Source organism: Dendrobates tinctorius, unplaced genomic scaffold (genome assembly GCF_039654945.1).
Source record: "Dendrobates tinctorius isolate UK_male_01 unplaced genomic scaffold, ASM3965494v1 ptg000120l, whole genome shotgun sequence".
In the NCBI taxonomy this organism is placed as follows: domain Eukaryota; kingdom Metazoa; phylum Chordata; class Amphibia; order Anura; family Dendrobatidae; genus Dendrobates; species Dendrobates tinctorius.
Window position 1 is genome coordinate 4,670,657 of NW_027361788.1, and position 19,856 is coordinate 4,690,512.

At 42.1% G+C, this 19,856-nt stretch overlaps 1 protein-coding gene across 4 annotated transcripts in view; it reads left to right on the forward strand.

The window, feature by feature from the left end:
- The window catches only part of LHX2 (LIM homeobox 2), a 46,423-nt gene extending 30,884 nt beyond the window's left edge, over positions 1-15,539 (forward strand). For all 4 annotated transcript variants that reach the window (XM_073590700.1, XM_073590698.1, XM_073590699.1 and 1 more), the window contains exons 4-5: positions 11,149-11,354; positions 12,634-15,539. In XM_073590700.1, the coding sequence (XP_073446801.1) occupies positions 11,149-11,354; positions 12,634-12,921 (494 nt within the window). In that variant the 3' untranslated portion in view covers positions 12,922-15,539. The remainder of the gene's footprint in view (positions 1-11,148; positions 11,355-12,633) is intronic.
- Positions 15,540-19,856: the final 4,317 nt, after the last annotated feature.

The window sequence follows — 19,856 nt, forward strand, 5'->3', positions numbered from 1 at the left end:
GGTCTTGCCAGGCGGAGGGTCAGAGAACCTCACGGGAGCCACGGAGATAACTTTAGCCGGCTCGATGATATAAGATGGGTCCTCCTCCTTCTCTGGTGGCTGCAAAGACCTGGAAAGCGCGTCAGCTTTGATGTTCTTACTGCCGGGCCGGAAATGGAGCTTAAACTCAAAACGGGAAAAATACAGAGCCCACCTGGCTTGTCTGGAGTTGAGTCTCTGGGCAGATTGCAAGTAGGCCAGGTTTTTGTGGTCCGTGAAGATAGTAAAGGGGTGCACTGCCCCCTCGAGCAGATATCGCCATTCCTCCAGCGCCATCTTAATGGCCAATAATTCCCGGTCCCCAATGGAGTAGTTGCACTCCGCGGGAGAAAAGGATTTGGAGAAGAACCCGCAGGGGACAAGACGTCCAGATGGAGCCTGTTGGGAGAGAACTGCCCCAGCTCCAGTGGAGGAGGCGTCAACTTCCAGGATGAAGGGCCTACTAGCCACTGGACGGTGTAAGATCGGAGCAGAGGCAAACGAGCGCTTCAGGGTCAGAAAGGCGTCCTCGGCTTCAGAAGGCCAGACGTTAGGCTTCGTCCCCTTACGGGTCAGGATCGTAATGGGCTTGGTGACTGTAGAGAAGTGGGGTACAAACTGCCGGTAATAATTAGCGAAGCCGAGGAAACGCTGGATGGCCTTTATGCCAACTGGACGAGGCCACTGGAGTACCGCGGACAGCTTCTCCGGATCCATCCTAAGACCGGACTCCGTGATGATATACCCCAAGAAGGGTAAGGCTGTTTGCTCAAAAAGGCACTTCTCGATCTTGGCGTAAAGACGATTTTCTCGAAGGCGCTGCAGGACCATGCGTACACTTCTCCGATGGGAGGAGAGGTCGGTCGAGAAAACGAGGATATCGTCCAAATACACCACCACGCAGGAATAGAGTAGGTCTCGGAACACCTCATTTACGAATTCCTGAAACACCGCTGGAGCATTGCAGAGACCGAACGGCATGACCAAGTATTCATAATGGCCGTCCCGGGTATTGAAGGCCGTCTTCCACTCGTCCCCCGCTCGGATTCGGACTAAGTTGTAAGCTCCCCGCAGATCCAACTTCGTGAAGATTCTGGCCCCCCTCAGCCGGTCGAAGAGTTCAGGAATCAGCGGGAGCGGGTACCGGTTTTTAACCGTGATGTTGTTCAGGCCCCGGTAATCAATACAAGGTCGCAGGGACCCATCTTTCTTCCGGACGAAGAAGAAGCCTGCGCCCGCAGGGGACGAGGACTTCCGGATGAACCCCTTGGCCAGATTTTCCTGTATATATTCCGACATAGCCGAGGTCTCTGCTGGGGACAAAGGATAAGTTCTCCCTCTGGGAGGAGTGGCACCAGGAACTAGGTCGATAGGGCAGTCATAGGAGCGATGAGGGGGTAAGGAATCCGCCTCCTTCTTGCTAAACACGTCGGCAAACGTGTGATAGGGTGCGGGTAGACCCGGGAGGTCGGCAGGCTTCAAGCATGGACGGGGACGCGTGAGAGCCCGTAGGCAGTGCTCCTGGCAGGAGTGCCCCCAACGGAGAACTTCCCCAGAGCGCCAGTCAATCACAGGCTCGTGCCGTCTGAGCCAGGGAAGCCCTAGGAGAACAGCATGGGCTAGTTGTGGCAAGACATAGAAGGCAATCTTCTCGAGGTGGAGAGCTCCGATTTGAAGGTCTACTTCGGCGGTAACCATGGTGATGAGTCCGGGTAAAGGTTTACCGTCAACGGAGGAAATAGCGCGAGGGTTCTTCAATACCAACACCGGAATCTGGAGTTTATCAACCTCCTCCTGGCGGATGAAATTACCGGCAGCACCCGAGTCCACATACGCCTCCACAGATCCACGCCCCCGACCTGTAATTAGCAAAGCAGAAAGGGTAAGGGGAAGAGAGGAATTTTGATCACCTAGGGGGTCCTCTCTTACCTGACCTAGGTGGAGGCATTTCCCGATCTCTCTGGCTTCTCCGGACAAGTACGCACAAAATGGTTGGCACCCCCACAGTACAGGCAGAGACCCTTGGTCATCCTCTCCCTGCGGCGTTGCTCGGACAGCCTGACACGATCGACCTGCATAGGCTCAGGAGCGGTGCTAACGGGAGATACCGGGAAACGGGGGACAGGGGCCTGATACAGCCTAAAGGACCTCCTCTCTCCGACTGCCTCTCGAGCGCGCTCCTGAAAGCGGAGGTCTATGCGAGTGGCTAGCGAAATAAGGTCCTCCAGAGTGGTGGGAGTGTCACGCCCGGCAAGCTCATCCTTGATCTTACTGGAGAGGCCTCTCCAAAAGGCTCCTACCAGAGCCTCATTGTTCCACCCCAACTCAGAAGCGAGGGTCCGGAAGCGGATGGCATATTGCCCCACTGTGAGGGAACCCTGGCGGAGGTTAAAAAGGGCCTCAGTGGAGGACGCTAAGCGACCCGGTTCATCGAATACCTTGCGAAAGGTTTCTAAGAAGGTCTGTATGCTTAACACGACGGGATCATCTCTCTCCCATAAGGGGTTTACCCAGGACAGGGCCTCACCCTCGAGATGGGACACAACGAACGCCACCTTGGCGCGGTCAGTGGGGTACTGAAGGGGGGCAAGCTCAAAATGTAGCCTGCATTGATTTAAAAAGCCCCGGCATAACTTGGGATCTCCACTGTACCTGGGGGGTTTGCCCAGACGGGGAGCCGGGGTAGAGGCTACATCCGGGGAGGAAGTTGCAGCGGCAGCAGAGGATTGCAGGGCCTGTAATCGGTCATCCACGGATGCCATGTAACCCAAGATGTGGGATTGGGCGTCGCGCTGCTGCGCGAGCTCCTGCTGAAGGCTGACTAAGAGGGGAGCGTGTCCGGGGTCAGAGGTCTGCAGGGCGGACAACCGGGTGTCCATAGACTTCATAAAGGACATTATCCGGCTCTGATTTTCACGAAGGAAAAGTAATTCCTTTTGTGTGGTGGCAGCGGCACCGGCGGGATCCATGGCCTGATGATACTGTGACGCCTCTGGCAATACGTCCAAGAGTGGACCCCCTGGATCGCGGATCCGGAGCCCCTGGGCCGAGCGCACCTGGTGAAGACCGACCCCTGTACAGGGATCGTTAGGGGCAGGACCACAGGGGGCGGAACCGCGACAGCCGGAGCCAGCAGGGACGACTCGGAGGACTGGCAGACAGAGCAGGAGTAGCGGGGAGGAAGGCAGAAGGTGATGGCAGGAAGACTACAGGAAAGGTACAGGGAGGACCACGGAAGGAGACAGGCTGACGGACAAGGACCAGGAACAGGGCAGACAACGGAGCAACAAGGATAGGCAGGGAACACTGAAAAAGGTGAGGCCGATGGGTGCTGCGAGTCACAAACAATCATCAGGCGCCCTCAGAATGGAGCGGGCGCCTGATATATGCGGAGACCGGAAGTGCGCCCTACAGACCCTCCCCTAGCGACGCCCCCTGCCAACAGAGGCCGGAGGAACGCGCGCGCGCGGCCTAAGGCCGGCGCGGTTACCCGCAGCAGAGCGGCAAGCAGCGCGGAAGGACGCGCGAGCAGGGGGAGGCAGGTGAGAGGAAGCTGCGGCGGGCACCGCCGCTAAAGGGGCATCGGCGGGTACGGCCGCCGATGTCACAGTCGGGATCGAGATTATCGTAAGATTAGAACTGAGTTTGATGCAGAATCTCTGGCAAAATCCGTGAACGTAGATTATTTGCTTTGGGGTCCAAGAACTGCAAATTATGGCTGAAATAATCAAATATCATAGGTGAAAATTGTCCTAATGTTTTCTTGATGTAGAAGATCCGAGTTTGTCATTTCTTTATTCACAATGACATAATAGCATGTTCCCTTAATGGAAAGTACATGTGTGAATGCAGCACTTATCAACCATTTTTCCTTGCTCTGTTTGACATAACAAAATCATTAGTTGAAGCAGCAGATTCTTTGGAGTTTATTCCACAGAATAGTTTGGGAGTGAACACCCTTCTCTCCGCGTTGCAAAATGAAATGATTTGGCGTAGGCCTGTGCCAGAGTACTTTGCAAGCAATCAACAGATTTCATGTGTCACTATTACAATAACAAGTTTTGCTGTCCTTTGGAGACAAGTCAGTTAGTTTTGGCTGCGGCTAAAGCTAGCTTTATTTTCAAAAGCAATTGATTTCTTTTTTTTTTTTTTTCAAGCCAGACCAAAGAACTGCTGAAAATTGAAACCATTTTTTTTTTTAAAAACCACATAGACTTTGGTTTCCAGGTTGTTTTCTTTGACTCTGTGTTTTAAACATCTTTTAAAAAATAATGCTAAAATAAAATAATAAAAATGCCCGGGTGAAGCAAGAAATGTATTTGACGAAAGTTTTTGAAAGTTTTTCTTTTTTATTTCGAAAATTCCAAATGTGACCTTAGTAATAGGAGCCCCCTGGAAGATCATCTGTGATTGAGGATGGCTTCTACAAGCTTATGTAATGTACGCTGTGTCAAGCTACTCGTTTTCTTGCGTCTTGTTGAATGTGAAGTGATCAGATATTGTGTGGCGTTTAATGAGTTAAGTACAAATCTTCATGGACAATTGCCAGCTGCTAAACTGTCTGGCAGCCTATCAAGTGCCATATCAGGTTTACTCTTCGGCAAGGAATACCACTACCATCCATTATTTCCAGTAATTATTATTAATAACAAAATCATTTGTCTTCTAAATTATTTTTCTTATCATCGTTTGCTTTTGTCCTAAAGGGAGAGAAGTCATATGACAATATATATACTGGATCACAAATTGTGCCCCTTTTGGGACCCCCAGCAGTTAGCTGTGATCTGTGGGAACGCTTGGCTTAATAGTATTCAATTTCCCTAGAGAGCCGCCAGTGGGGAAATTAAGTATTACAAAAATGGCAGTTAAAGGCAATGCGATGAATGGGTAATAATGGCTGCATGGTTAGCGCTGTTGCTTTGCAGCGCTAGGGTCCTGCATTCGAATCCCACCAAAAACAACATCTGTGAGAAGTTTGTATGTTCTCCCCTTGTTTTCACGGGTTTTCTCCCACACTCCAAACACACGATGATAGGGAATCTAGATTGTGAGTCCCAATGGAGACAGTAAAGCTCTACGGAATATGTTGGTGTTATGCAAGCATAATAAATAAATAATACAAGATATGGCAAGTCCTCCAGAGCAAGAGACACTTTGCATAGCTCTGTTCAATATGTAGCAACTAGACATTTGTTCCTATGTGAATTACCACAAACCATAAAAGGTTTTCTCGATAAATGATATATTTTTAATTGCACATCAGGATAAAAATACTTAAAAAAATAAATGTGGTGGGGGGGAAGAAGTGTCATAATGAGACGTATAGAGAGATGTTGTAATAAAATTGACAGGTTATCTTCCCAAAACAAAATTTTAAATACGTATATAGATATAGCAGCAGGATCGTTAAATATACAAAAAATTCCAAGTTATACTCCTTGAGAGAGCCACCTGGCGAAACGTACGTCGGAGTCCTGGGGTGTAGCATCCTGTGTTATTCCCTATTCATCTGGTATGTCTGCTTGTTTGATATTTTCTGTGGTTCTCTTATACTTATAATCTATCCACTTCTTTGGAGTTGCAATTTATAGCGAGCAAACCATGTCAGGCAAAGGTTTATACAGGACGAGATTTGTGAATGAACTGGTTGAACGGTTATTGTTCCATTTGTCCACAGTCTCCATGTACATTATAGAATCTTCAAAAGAAGGAGATTTTTTTTTTGCTCGATTTTATCAATAGTCTTTGGACAAATTGTTCAGTTGCAAACGATGAACATGATAAGTCACTGTCGTTAAAATCTTACAGATTATATGCCAGACATATTGGGCCTTAAATAGATGATCAGTGGGTGTGCCAGGTGTCAGACCTTTACCTAAGGATAAGAGATTAACAATAGGGATGAGCAGACCAAATGCATTTCGGGTTCTGTTACCTGACCCAACCTTTATTCCAAAGTTCAGTTTGGGGACCAGGACTGTACCTGAACTTGAACTCAGTCCGCATTGAAAAGAATAGGGACCCGAACTGTTGAGATGGAAAATTCTCTCTCTCCTCCTAGACTTAGGGGTACTTCACACTAAGCGAGATCGCTAACGAGATCGCTGATGCGTCACTGATTTGTGATGCATCAGTGATCTCGCCAGCGATCTCGCTGTGTGTGGCATGCATCAGTCACCGCCCCCCCGCCAGGTATCGCTGATCATGCAGGAATGTCCTGGGTGCAGGAATGTCCGCGTGCACTTAGTTACCCGCTGTTTACCTTAGATACCAGCTCCCAGCACGAGCACGCTGGTATCCAGGGTAAACAGCGGGTAACTAAGCGACGAATGCGCTTAGTTACACACTATTTACCCTGGTTACCAGCGTCCTCACTGGTCCTGGTGAGTCTGCCTGTTTGAGGGCTCACCAGCGATCCTGTAGCGACGCACCAGTGATCCTGACCAGGTCCTATCATTGTCGGGATCGCTGTTGCATCGTTTAGTGTAACAGGACCCTTACCCCAGAACTTCAGGGAGGTGATTAGCATCGGACACTAAAGCCCCCGTTACACACTGCGATATCGCTAGCAATATCGCTGTAAAGTCACCGATTTTGTGACGTTGCAGCGATATTGCTAGCGATATCACTGCATGTGATACTTACCTCCGACTGGCTCCCCCGCTGGTTATCGCTGATCGCGCGAGAAGCTGCTGGACCATTTCTCGTCGTCCACTTCCTGCGGCGCTTCCTGCTGTGACGACGAGCGACGCGTGGAGCCGGGCGGGAGGACGCAGGATCGCCGCGTCTGACAGGTAAGTAGCGATCCCCGTCCCCTGCGATGTCGCTGGTGAGAGCTGCCTGAGTGGCAGCTCACTAGCGACCACCCAGCGATTCACCAGCGATCCTGACCGCGTCATATCGCTGGTCGGGATCGCTGGTGAGTCGCTAGGTGTAACGGTACCCTAACTGTCAAGTATGAACCTTGAACTTTTAAGTTCAGGTTAGCTCATCTATGATCCGTGACGATATCATTTTCCTAGAGTCCCCCTTAACAAATCACACAATGGGGTGAGATGAAACTCTGGGTCTACTCTGGTATCTCATCATTATGACTATATATAAGACCATGATAATGCTAATGTAGGGGCACTGTGGTAGGGTGCAAGTCCAAAATACACTCCAAATAAGATTACTGAGAAAGTTGTAGCAATCCGAAACAAGATATATACAAAGTTTTGGTTCTACAACACAGACCTTCATCAGACTTATGGATCACATGTGAATGAAAACAAACCAAGCAGAGAGAGAAATTGCAGCAGTTAGCGTAGATGTATTATTTGGATTTCTACAATGAAAACTTTTTCAGCATTACTATTTAGCAAATTCTATAATATTCCCATTATGAAGATCTTCAGTCAAAAGAGCTATTATCACATTATCAATAGTAGTCAGTTATATGTAACCAATCTGTGCAGCAGAGGAACCCTGTACAGTCTTTACTATGGAAACAAAGAAATGAGGATTTAGCTAGTAATTCAATTGATTAGTAATGATTAGTAAGGGCTTCTAAATATAAAGGGCCAAGCTTAGAAAATAGAGAGAAGGTTAAAAAGTGGAAACCATTGCCCACAACATTCAATTTGATTATTATTTCACAATTTTATGGAAAATAAAAGTTGGCTTTTGACAGGTCGCCCAATGGATAATCCATTTTATTTTTCTTTATTTATAGTTACATGTTAACCCTTCCAGGACCGGCTGCTTTTTAATTTTTGCGCTTTAATGACTCTTCCAAGAGTCATAACAGTTTTGGTTTTCTATCGATATAGCCATGTGGTCTTGTTTTTTCTCCTGGCACAAAAAATGACACCGTTCATTTTACCGTATCATGTACTGAAAAATGGGGAAACAAAATCCTAGTGGAGTGAAATTGTGAAGAAATGCATTTTTTTCTGCCATTGTGTCCATTTTGTAGTAAAAATGACTTGGCTAGAAGATTATCCAGGTACATTTGGTGATACCAAACTTGTATTGTTTTTTTTTTTTTTAATTTTAGGAGTGAAAGAAAAATTCAGAAATTAAAAAAAAAAAAAAAATCGTTTGCGTCACCATTTTTCTGAGACCCCTAATTTTTTTTTACAATTTTTACATCAATGGAGCTGGTCGAGGGCTTTTCTTTTTACGCACCAAGCTGTATTATTCATTGATCACATTTTGGCATATATACTACATATTGTATTGAATGGCGGAGAAGACACTGGACTTATCTAGGTTTACCCAAGATCGATCTTCCCACAGAGCATTCATCCATCAAGTCACCATGGCTCAAGATTGAAATGAAGGCCCCTTAAAAGAAAAAAACCCCAAAAACTACATATTGATCACTTTCATTGCATTTTGGTGTGGGGGGGATTGTGTTGACTAAAGAAATACAAATCTGGCATTTTGATTTTTTTCTTGGTGTACAATGCATGTGTTAAACAATTCAACATTTTGATAGACTACTCTTATGGATGTGACGATAGCAAATATTATTATTCTTTTATTTATTTAATTTAAAATCGTGAAAAAGGTGGTGGTCATTTAACTATATATATATATATATATATATATATATATATATATATATACACACACACATTTAATTTTTACTTTATGTTTTAGGTCCAATTGGGGGACTTTAACCCGTGATTTTTTTTTTGATGGTGTGGTATTGCAGTATATAGTATGTATCGCAGCCTCCTCTGAAGCTGGTGGTGGATTAGGCCATCATCAGGTCCCAGGCTGATTGAAGTCAGCATTTAATTAGCTAAACAGCAGCAGTGTTTTACAGCCGGCATCTGCCCCATATGGAGAGTATACAGCTCCAGAACCTGCCCCACACACACTAGCTGTGACGCACAAGTACAGCAGGGTGTGTAGAGTGGTTAACGGAATGTTAAGTGTCTGTCTCTTAGGGGTCCAACCTTTACTAGTCCCCAGATTGACTGGCTTTAGTCACCTCAGATAATTGAAAAGTGATCTGTTATTGTTACCCATAGTAACCAATCAGATTATAGCTTTCATTTTTCCACAACACTTTAGCAATAAGAGCTGAGTTCTGATTGGTTGCTATGGACAACGAGACCTTTTCTTCTTATTTCTGATAATTTTAGTAAACGAGGCCCAGCAAAGCTGATGGCTGCCATCTCATAACCTTTTTACCTATTTTCTTGGCAATTGTTGAGTTTGTCCCTTAATGTAAATTCACTGTAATGCCAACTTGTAGTTTTACTGGATGTATTATGAACAAACAATGGCGACTTCAGCTCTGCTACATCTGAATTAAAATGACCATTTGCTACCATGTTACACTTTATAGTCTTCTCAGTATCATCTTCTATTGGGGAAGAAACGGTTATGTCGGATGAATAGTAATAATGCACATCCAGTAATCATCTAACGAGCCGCTCCGATTTTGACTTTAATCTGAGTATGCATGTGCACATAGTAAACGCCACATCCCTTTTCTGATTTGGCATGTTGGTCCTAACTAACGTAAAACGCTTTTGGCACTGGCATAGAGAATTAGAAGATTATTCTGCATTTTGCTGGAGAGCTATGCCAGCAGCATTTACATATCACACTATAGGATCTTTTTACAACGTGAAACAGCTTCTTCTCAAGTATGCAGCGTTCCCAGTCTCTGTTGGTGTTACCTCTGCAGTAATGACGTTGCCCCATTTCTTTTGCATAATTCAAAAAACAATGAGATTCGTTGCTTCGAGAAATGATAATGATGTACAGATCTTACAGGCCAGCGTCCTAGATACTGAGCGAGAAATTTACCGTGATAGTACTGGAGCATGTCTACCTCAGTACAAAGCCCTAGTAACAATGAAGGCCATTTCATTTACTGCTTTATTTTTATTAAGGGTTTATGTGTATCATATAGTATAATAGTATCTCTAGTTATATGTCTATTATCTATCTATCTATCTATCTATCTATCTATCTATCTACCTACCTATTATCTATCTATTATCTATCCCTCTATCTACCTACCTATTATCTATCTATCTATCTATCTATCTATCTATCTATCTATCTATCTATCCGTCTATCTATCATCTAAGAAAAGCAGGCAGCACTCCCACCTGATGGGCTAATAAAGTCCCTCTTTCACTTTATTTTTGAAGTGCTGCTTGCTTTTCCTATATTACATTTATCTGATAATGGGATAATTGTCTGGGAGGCTTTGCAACCTTCAATGGCATATTTGGTGCTGTTCCAGTATTTTATATTTTATCAATTTATAGCTCACAAAAGGTAGAAGGCAGTTATAATTTTATATTTTGTGGACAGAGCATTATGACCTATAGTTAATTTTTGGAAACACGATCAATAAAAGGTCATCAATATAGGACATCATTAGAAATAATAGAACCTGAAGTAAACGCAACATGTAATGCCCCCACCGCCCACCGCCTTCCTCTTCCACAGCCCAATTAGTATACTTAATTTTATATATTATGGGGATAATTATGAAAGAAACAATAGAAATAGAATAAAAAATTATAAAACAAAACAATGATCCGGCATTGAAAGTAAACCTTAATTGACTGTAGAATCTAGTTGCAGGAAGGTTCTCAAGCAAAAGTGTCCTAGCTCTACAGGAGATAGAGGGCAGAATTTGAGGATAACATTTCTCAGGCTGTATTTTCTGTGTAGATTTTTGTATTTTAACCAGTTTCGGCCTTTCATGGCCTGGCATCTTTGCAAGGTTAGGCATATGGAAATTGGGTGGGAACTGTAATCTGAAGAGTGACTATTGAAATGTCATTATGTATTTATGAATTTCATTATCCACCAAAGGTGTTTTAAAGCAAAAGTCCAAGATGTTGTATCGTTGCTGATTTTCCACTGTTGTGGTTTCCTACTCCCTGGATGTGTCCTGCGTAGTTAGTTTGATTACTATGGTCACATGATATTTATTCCTCATGTGTCACAGGTGGATGAACTGAAGCGTATGCAGATAATTACCCAACCAAAACTTTCCAAGATTTTCCTTCTTTCCAATTCACATTAGTGGTGCAATGAATTGTAAGAGAACTACAGTATTGTTTTGTTACTGCAGTTAATAACATCCCCTCTCTTATTTCTTGCTAGCTCTAAGCTGCAATGAAAATGATGGAGACCACATGGACAGAGACCAACAGTACACCCCCAACCAGAAAACCAAACGCATGAGGACCTCTTTCAAACACCATCAGCTGCGGACAATGAAATCTTACTTTGCTATTAACCACAATCCAGATGCCAAGGACTTAAAGCAACTAGCACAGAAGACAGGCTTAACCAAAAGAGTTTTACAGGTATATATAGAATATATACAAAATACCATGATATGTAATTCTTATATAGAAATAGTACAACCAGCAAAAATAAATTATATATATATATATATATATATATATATATATATATATATATATATATACTGGTGATAAATGTTAAATTAGAATTTTGGACCACCTTTCGTATATATTGGAATTGAATATCCTAATGTCAGATGGTGAGAAAATGGATTTGAATCAACCCATGCGATGTTTTGGCTCAAGAAAGGAAGACTTGAGAAAGGCTGTGCCATTTAGATCCAAAATGTCAAATGGGCTGATCAAAGTCAGATGGTGAGAAAACAGATTTTGAAGTGCAGCCCCCATTTTGTAAGTTCTACTTTTATATATCTCTCTCTATATATATATTTATTATATCGTATGAATGAATGGGTGCTCTTACTGTACAATATGGTCTATTGATCTACAGTATTCTTATTTGCTTTACTCCTTTGGTCATTCCAGTTGTCCAACACAATTAACATTGACTGGTCACTTTATTAGAGACACTTGCCCTTTTCTGAGTAGATCTTCTCTGTATAGAAATTAGACAGGTGAGCAAGGTTTGGGTTTGTCACAGTATGAATCCACATAAGAATGAGAAAATCGAGCTTTCTAAGCAACTTCAAATGAGGCATCATCATTGGTACAAGACTAGTGGAGGCTAGTCTATCAACCATGATAATCTTGGATATTTTCTCATGAAACTCTGACGATACGATCATAAAAGTAATGTTACCAAGGAACAACATCCATAGGAAAGGATCTTGTTGAGTAAACAGCTGATGAACAAAGCAGGTCACATGAGAATAAAATTATTGCTGCGATTCTGAAGGCCAAAAGCAGTCTAACAGCCTTTAAGAAGGTTCTCTCTTAGAGATGAGCAAATCGAATGACAGGATCCGAATCCAGCGGCCAGGTCATTATTTCATGACTGTTGGACAGGAACATTGTGAACCACCTTCTTTCTGCCGGCATCTTCAGCTTTTCTTTTGATTAGCTGACCTGGAGCAATGTTAGTGATGCGACATGACCAACACCTGACCGCGCGAGTCCAGCTAATCAAAAGATTAGCTGGAGATGCTGGCAGGTAGGAGGTGAGTAGTGACCACTAGATGCTGACCTGGCTGCTGGACAAGAGTCCTGAAAATGTATTCACTCCTCTTTAGTGTCTCTAATAATGTGGCGATTTGGTGTATTATAATAATGATTCTTAGCCAAGACCTACATATATTAATGTTTTTTTTTTTTTTTCTAGGTATGGTTTCAAAATGCAAGAGCCAAATTCAGAAGGAACCTTTTGCGGCAAGAAAATAATGGTGTGGACAAAACATCAGATTCTACTCTTCAAGCCGGGACTCCATCAGGACCAGCCTCTGAAATTTCAAATGCCTCAATGAGTCCCTCTACTACCCCAACCACATTAACAGACTTAACTAACCCCACCATGCCAACTGTGACCTCCGTACTGACTTCGGTGCCTGGCAGCTTGGACATACATGAATCTCGAAGCCCTCCACAGACCACACTCACAAATCTCTTCTGATGACTCTTTGTTTCTTTAAAGAAAAAAATATTTTTAGTCGATTTCCAAGTGTATTTTATTAGAGACTTTGTTCAATGAATAATTTACATTTTTGGTGGAGAAGAATTCATTGTACTGATGTTTTGATAAACTGAAGGATTGCTTGGAAGATGTATCTGCAACACAACATTTGTGTCTCTATACAGTTTTGTGGACTAAACAAGGGAAAGAACCATTAATTTAAGTTGGCTGAATCTTCTGTATTCTCAAAGACTGTTACGTGCCTTATATACTGTCTTATCAACATACATTTTCTCTCTGTATATTTATGACCAGAACAAAATTGTTAAAAGTTTGTTACTTTTCAATTAGTCCTAAAAAAAAGTTACTTTGTTTTAGACATTTTTGGACAGAACTTTGCTCTGAGTGAGTAGTGTAAAATTTCAGCGTTTATAGATGATGTGGTGGTTTCTGTCAATGACTTGCAAAGTTTGCACTGGTACCTACATCCAGATGGGATTTTGGGGGACAACATTAGTTAAGGGGGAAAAAGGGTTTTCATAGAGCTTTTTGAATTTTTGAGGTTTGAAATGTTTCCTAGAACATCTTAGAAGGCATTTCTATGATGTTCAAGTCATTGGTTTGACCCCACCTGTTTCCAGTCCAGTACATAATCTTATATAACATGCAGAATACATGACAGAAGATAATCAGCTAGTTGGAGAGATATATTAAACATGATGAACACTGATAAAAGAGAACAAATTACCGGTAGTGAAAAAAAAACCTAAAAGCCCAATGAAAATGAGTTGTCCCATTATTATTGGAAGTTCACTTATTTTGCTTTTAAGATTAGCAACATTGTTCACTGTGAAATTTTTTTTTTCTAATTGGATTAAACCAAGTTATTTTCTGCATTTATTGAAATATATCCAGGCCACCAGTGATCTACAAATGAGCTGTCAAGCTATACAGTATTAGTTGTTTACATACATTTCAGAATAGAAATCCACCCATGAGTTAGGAATGTGTTGGTCATGACTGCAAGAAAGTTAATCTTCAAACCACCATAAAACCGACCACTCGAGGATCCACTAAAGTCTCCCTTACAACTAAAGATGAACATTTGATTGGCACTGCCCTGTTCTGGCTTTATGTCCGGTCCTCTGCGGCATGGTCTTCTTATCTGCACCTGACATTGGTTTTGCATTTTGTGTGCCTCTGGATCTTACTAGGTCCAGCACTTCAAGTCAATAGGTAGCATAACCTAGTAAAGGCTGGTGCACTTACTAGGCTTCATGTGATGTCAGGTCCTACTAAGCGCCACAGGCACCCAGGTTGCCTGGCCAAGGATGCCATGCACAAAATTGAAGATCAGCTGCCATGAAGGACAGGCCATAGGATGTGGACAATTCGAATTGCTCATCTCAGACTAAAACCGTTGCTCAGTATTTAGAAAAACTGGGATGCTTTTTCTCTCCCAAAAATAGTGCAACTAATATCCAGATTGATTGTGGAACAGAATTCACTTCAATGGAAACAAGCATGATACAGCTCACAACCTGTAGACAGATTTGGAGGAGTTTTTGGTAAAAAAAGAAAAGCAGCTATGTCATTCTAATCCTGAAAGACCCCTTTGAGATTTTTTTTCAGGGATTCCTCCTTGAGGCCTTGATAAGAAACCCACATATTGATTTGAAGAACATTATATTGTCTACAATCCTCATTAAGCAACATTACGGGCTAAACCAGAATGCAATAGCTATATTTTCCAGTAAACCTGTCTGACATGCTCAGCTAAGCGACATCATGCAAAAAATTGCACTTGGTCATTTTACAGCACTTTTAAGAATACATGACCTGTAAATTTTCGGACTTTGAACAAATCAAGTAGTAACTGCGTACAACCACCCCACAAAATTTCCTAGAATGCAGATGTGGAAATTAAAAATAGGCACATAATACCACTCCTCAACTTAAAACAAATCCCGTTCAGTGCCCGAAACACTTTGGAATATGTTACAGGCCAACTCTGACTCTGAGAGTCTCCAGAAGTATTTAGAAATGATGCCCTTTATGACTAAACTCCTAGTTAGTGTTCATTAATAATATTGAGAAAGTCAATTCAAACCAACTTTGTATAAATTGATGACCTGTGTGTAATTTTTTGTAAAGTTATGTTTGGTCTCTAAAAAAAAGGTATAAAGCAGGAAAAAATATATTAATAAATAAAAGCTGCTTCATTTATTTTGTTTTGGGCCCATTCCATTTCTTAGCACAGAGGTACTCTGAGTTTGGCTTACTTTCAGATGTTGATCTATCGTCTTCATTAAAATTGTTTACCACCTGATTGGCAAGTGGTTCAATAAAAAATAAATGGTGGAGACTGTAGACCAACAACGACGTGAGCCAAGACTACAGTACAGCTGCTTTAGAATATTGTGAAAATTCTCCCCTTATTTGTAATGTTGGATAAGGTCAGAACAATTCTGAGATGTTGTTGCATCTTTTGGATGGATAACTTTACCTCAGCAATGCGTAATTTTTAAGATAGAATGAACGTATGCCTTTTTTGTTCTTGTTTAATACAGAAACGTTAGTGTTCTTGATATGAAGAATAAATTTTGTCCGTGACATAATTCATTGTTGCAAGGAAGTGGATTTACTATTATTTCACCCATTTTCATTTTATATAATTTTACAAAACTTGTAACTTATAAAGAAATGCTGGAAAACTTATGGTCTTCAAATTTGTTGGTTACACACTTTATTATATAGCTCAGAATTTTTAGAAATATTGTATATGATAATGTTTTAGAAATCTTTTAAAGCACCATTCTAGTGGTATCTTTAATGGAAGTTCCCTGCTCCTCATAATATACTTACCAACCGTAGTCTTCTTCTGTTCTCGGCACCTCTCTGGTTGTCTTCTGCTGGTTGTGTGTTTGGTGGAGGTAGTTTCTCAATGTACTTTTACGAGAACCAGAACTAGGCTCTTGTAAACTTATGAGAGCTTGTGACCGCAACCTCCTACTTCTGGTCAGTCTGAATCTGCGCTCATGAGATGGAAGAATGGGGCTGGAGCAGCGTGAGGAAAAGCAGAAGACGGCAGCTGGTAAGTATTTAACATGTACGTAGCAAACATTAGTGATACCACTCCGGCAGTGAAATAACCTCCCCACTAGAGTGGTGCTTTAAATAGGCTATCTGTTGAATGGATTCAATGAAAATTAATGCATCCAAGAATGTCAGGTTTCTGGGACCCATAACTTTTAGTTTTTATTTTTGAGGAACTGAGCAGCAAGTGTACAATTTTTTTGCTGCACTACTTGAGGTGATAAGGTGAAATATCCTCTTCAGAGCGGAAGAGGACATGAACTCTAGTAATACCTGTTGGGATAGCAACCCTAAAAGTCAATATCAACCCTTTAATGAGCCTTACCCCATGCAGAATAAAAAGCCAAACCTGAAGCGCCATTTGCAGGCACTTGTTTCAGGGTGCTTGCCCTTCTTCAATGCAAAGCAGGAGATCTTATTTGGCCTTCGACATGGGGTCTAAGTGGGAACTCTTCTGCTTTTGGAGAGTGCCAATCCAACATAGGAAAGGAAAAAGAGAAAAGAAAGGGGTGGATCTGATCCAGGCACTGCGATGGAGGAGACCAGCCTGTTTGCAGAAAGAATTGATATTTAATGACACTACACATTTCAGGTGCATTCAAATTAAAGAGGTTGTCCACTACAATGACAACATCTTATTGATCTAAATGTTTAGCCCTGATAAAATAAGAGAGCTTATACTCACCTCCTGTGCCGGTGCATTTCCAGAAGTGGCGGCACTCGCGGTCCCGGCACTTGCATGCCGTTGTTGTGACACATGAGGCTAGAGTCCAATCAGCGCTGCCGCCACTGTCCCCACCTTTTGTCAAATTGACCATGAAAAAGTAGTCCTGGCTGCAGATGATCTTCAGAGTAAGAGATGCTCTTTGTAGTCTCTCCTAAGTCTGGCTATTAGATCATGGTCCTAAATGGGAGATCTCTAGACAGTGTCAGATTGGTGTACCAAGGGTCCAACAGTAACATTGACTCTGGGAGCCCACTCTTTAGCTACATGCAAATATTATTGGCCTTTGTCTGCATACGGTATACTCTATCAAGTGTAATGTGCCAAGCACTGTTCATGTGTGGGACCCACTGCTGCATAGGAGCCTACCTGGGGATTTACTTCCTCCCCTGTGAGCCAGTTGATGCCTATCTGAAACCAACCCAACATTAACCTATGATTCCAAGTATAACCGGTACAATTGACAGCTATTTGATAGGGTATTAGAAAATGTTTTTTATATACAACTAGCTGAAGAGCCCGGCGCTGCCCGGGCATAGTAACTAACTGTGGTTAGTTATAACAAATTATAATTATCCTCCATCCCATAGTCCCGTGCCCATATGCCCATCATACATATCCACCATCCCATAGTCCCGTGCCCATATACCCATCATACTTACTGCCCGGGCATAGTAACTAACTGTGGTTAGTTATAACAAATTTTAATAATCCTCCATCCCATAGTCCATTGCCCATATACCCATCATACATATCCACCATCCTATAGGCCTGTGCCCATATACCCATCATACATATTCTCCATCCCATAGTCCCATGCCCATATACCCATCATACATAATCGCCATCCCATAGTCGAGTGCCCATATACCCGTCATACATATCCTCCATCCCATAGTCCCGTGCCCATATACCTGTCATACATATTCTCCATCCCATAGTCCTGTGCCCATATACCCATTATACATATCCTCCATCCCATAGTCCAGTGCCCATATACCCATCACACATCCTCCATCCCATAGTCCCGTGCCCATATACCCATTATACATATCCACCATCCCATAGGCCCGTGCCCATATACCCGTCATACATATCCTCCATCCCACAGTCCAGTGCCCATATACTCATCACACATCCTTCATCCCATAGTCAACCATTATGACATCATAATGAGCGGCGGGGCTTGACATCAGGGTTGCTATGGCAACCATTGTGACATCATAATGAGGGGTGGGGCTTGGTACGCACACACTGTTTCCCCATTATGTAGATAGGGGCATTATGACATCATAATGAGGGGCGGGGCTTGACGCGCATACACTTTTTCCCCAGTATGTAGATAGGGGCAAAAGTGCTTGGTGAATTGGAACGCGCGGGGTTAAAATTTCGCCTCACAACATAGCTTAGGACGCTCTCGGGGTCCAGACGTGTGACTGTGCCAAATTTTGTGACTGTAGCTGCGACGGTGCGGATGCCTAACCCGGACATACACACACACATACATACACACATACACATACACACACACATACATACACACATACATACATACAAACACACTTTGAGCTTTATATATTAGATATGACCCCTTTAAGCACAGCTTACCTATAACCTAAAATGTTGAATCTTCACCTTTTCATAAAGTGATCTATATTGTGTGCTACACCAGTGTCACCACTCGAGCATGAAATTTCTCTCATGTTGCTGAACACATTAATCAAATTTCTAATTGCACCTATAGGCATTAAACGTATAATACATAAGTATTGTTCTCTAGATGGCCTGGGGGATCAGATAGGGCACTAGGGTATGAAATATCAAATAAAATATAGATATTTTCTACGTTAGAACATCTTTACTACTATTTGCAAAATTGCAATTAGTATTTCAATATATACTGTATTCATTGATTTAATAAACATATATTTATATCTTCCTTCAATAATTAAAATATTTGTCTGGGATTTAAAAAATAATGTTTTTTTATTAATAAGGGCCCAATTTATTTAAACCAGAGAACAGTAGTAAATTTTTTGAGTAAAACTGCCCGACATGTTCTTCAAAATATTTAATATTTAATATTTAGTCTGTCAATTCACTCGGATGAGGCAAAGCTGCAATACCCAACAATGCCAGTGGACATGAGTGGTGCTATTTCTCATAAAAAGGAGATCCATTTATGTCAAAGTCCTTAAAACTTGATATTAAAAGCATGACAGAGAAAGTTGCTAATGAGGATTCATACATTTCCTTTTCTTCTATGAGTCTCATTGTCTATTTGTCTTCTCTCCTTTTAGATGTTTGTTAATACCGGCTTGTATTTGTCATATACAATGTTATTTTCATACAGTGAAATGAATTTACGTGTTCCTTTTCCATTCGAAAGTTTTAGGGAACAAGAAAAGTCTGCTATAACACTTTTCACACTCAGTGCATTTGTTTCAGACCTACTTCAGTTATTCAGTGTGAATGCAAACATAACATACAATGTCAATTTGAATAAGGTTTTAGTACAAGACTGTTGTAATCCGCTGCTTTTCAATGAATAAAGCCAGTGTTAAAAAAGCTGTATTGTAGAAAAGATACTTCACATGTTGGCCATATATTTCTAAAGGCTGGGGATGGGCAGGACAAAGGAAAAGAGGATGGAAATTGGGGATAGAATGGAAAAACACCAACAAATATGGGATGCTCAACTCCACTCCGTACCCATTTTAGGCAGACAAGGAACTTCTTTCATTAAAATTGTGGCTGTTGCCAATAATTCCTTGTTGATTGCTTTTGGGGGTCTCAAACCCACAGAAAATATTTATTCACCAGTCAAATCTAATACAACCAATCCTAATAATTTGATTTAGCTAGCTAAAAAGAATACAAATTTGATGTCTATTCTGTAAGCACAACAGCCGGATGAAAGCAATTTACGTAGCAGCTCTGTGCATTTTTTAGTAGTGCAGCTTACAGTATATCTCATTCAAGTGTTTGCAGAGATCCAAACAATAGTAAATGTGGGTGACAGCTTATGGGCAATAGTCATCTTACAGTGGTTGTCCTGGACGTATTTATGGATAACATATAGGTTATTAGTATGAGATTTGTGGGGGTCTGCAGC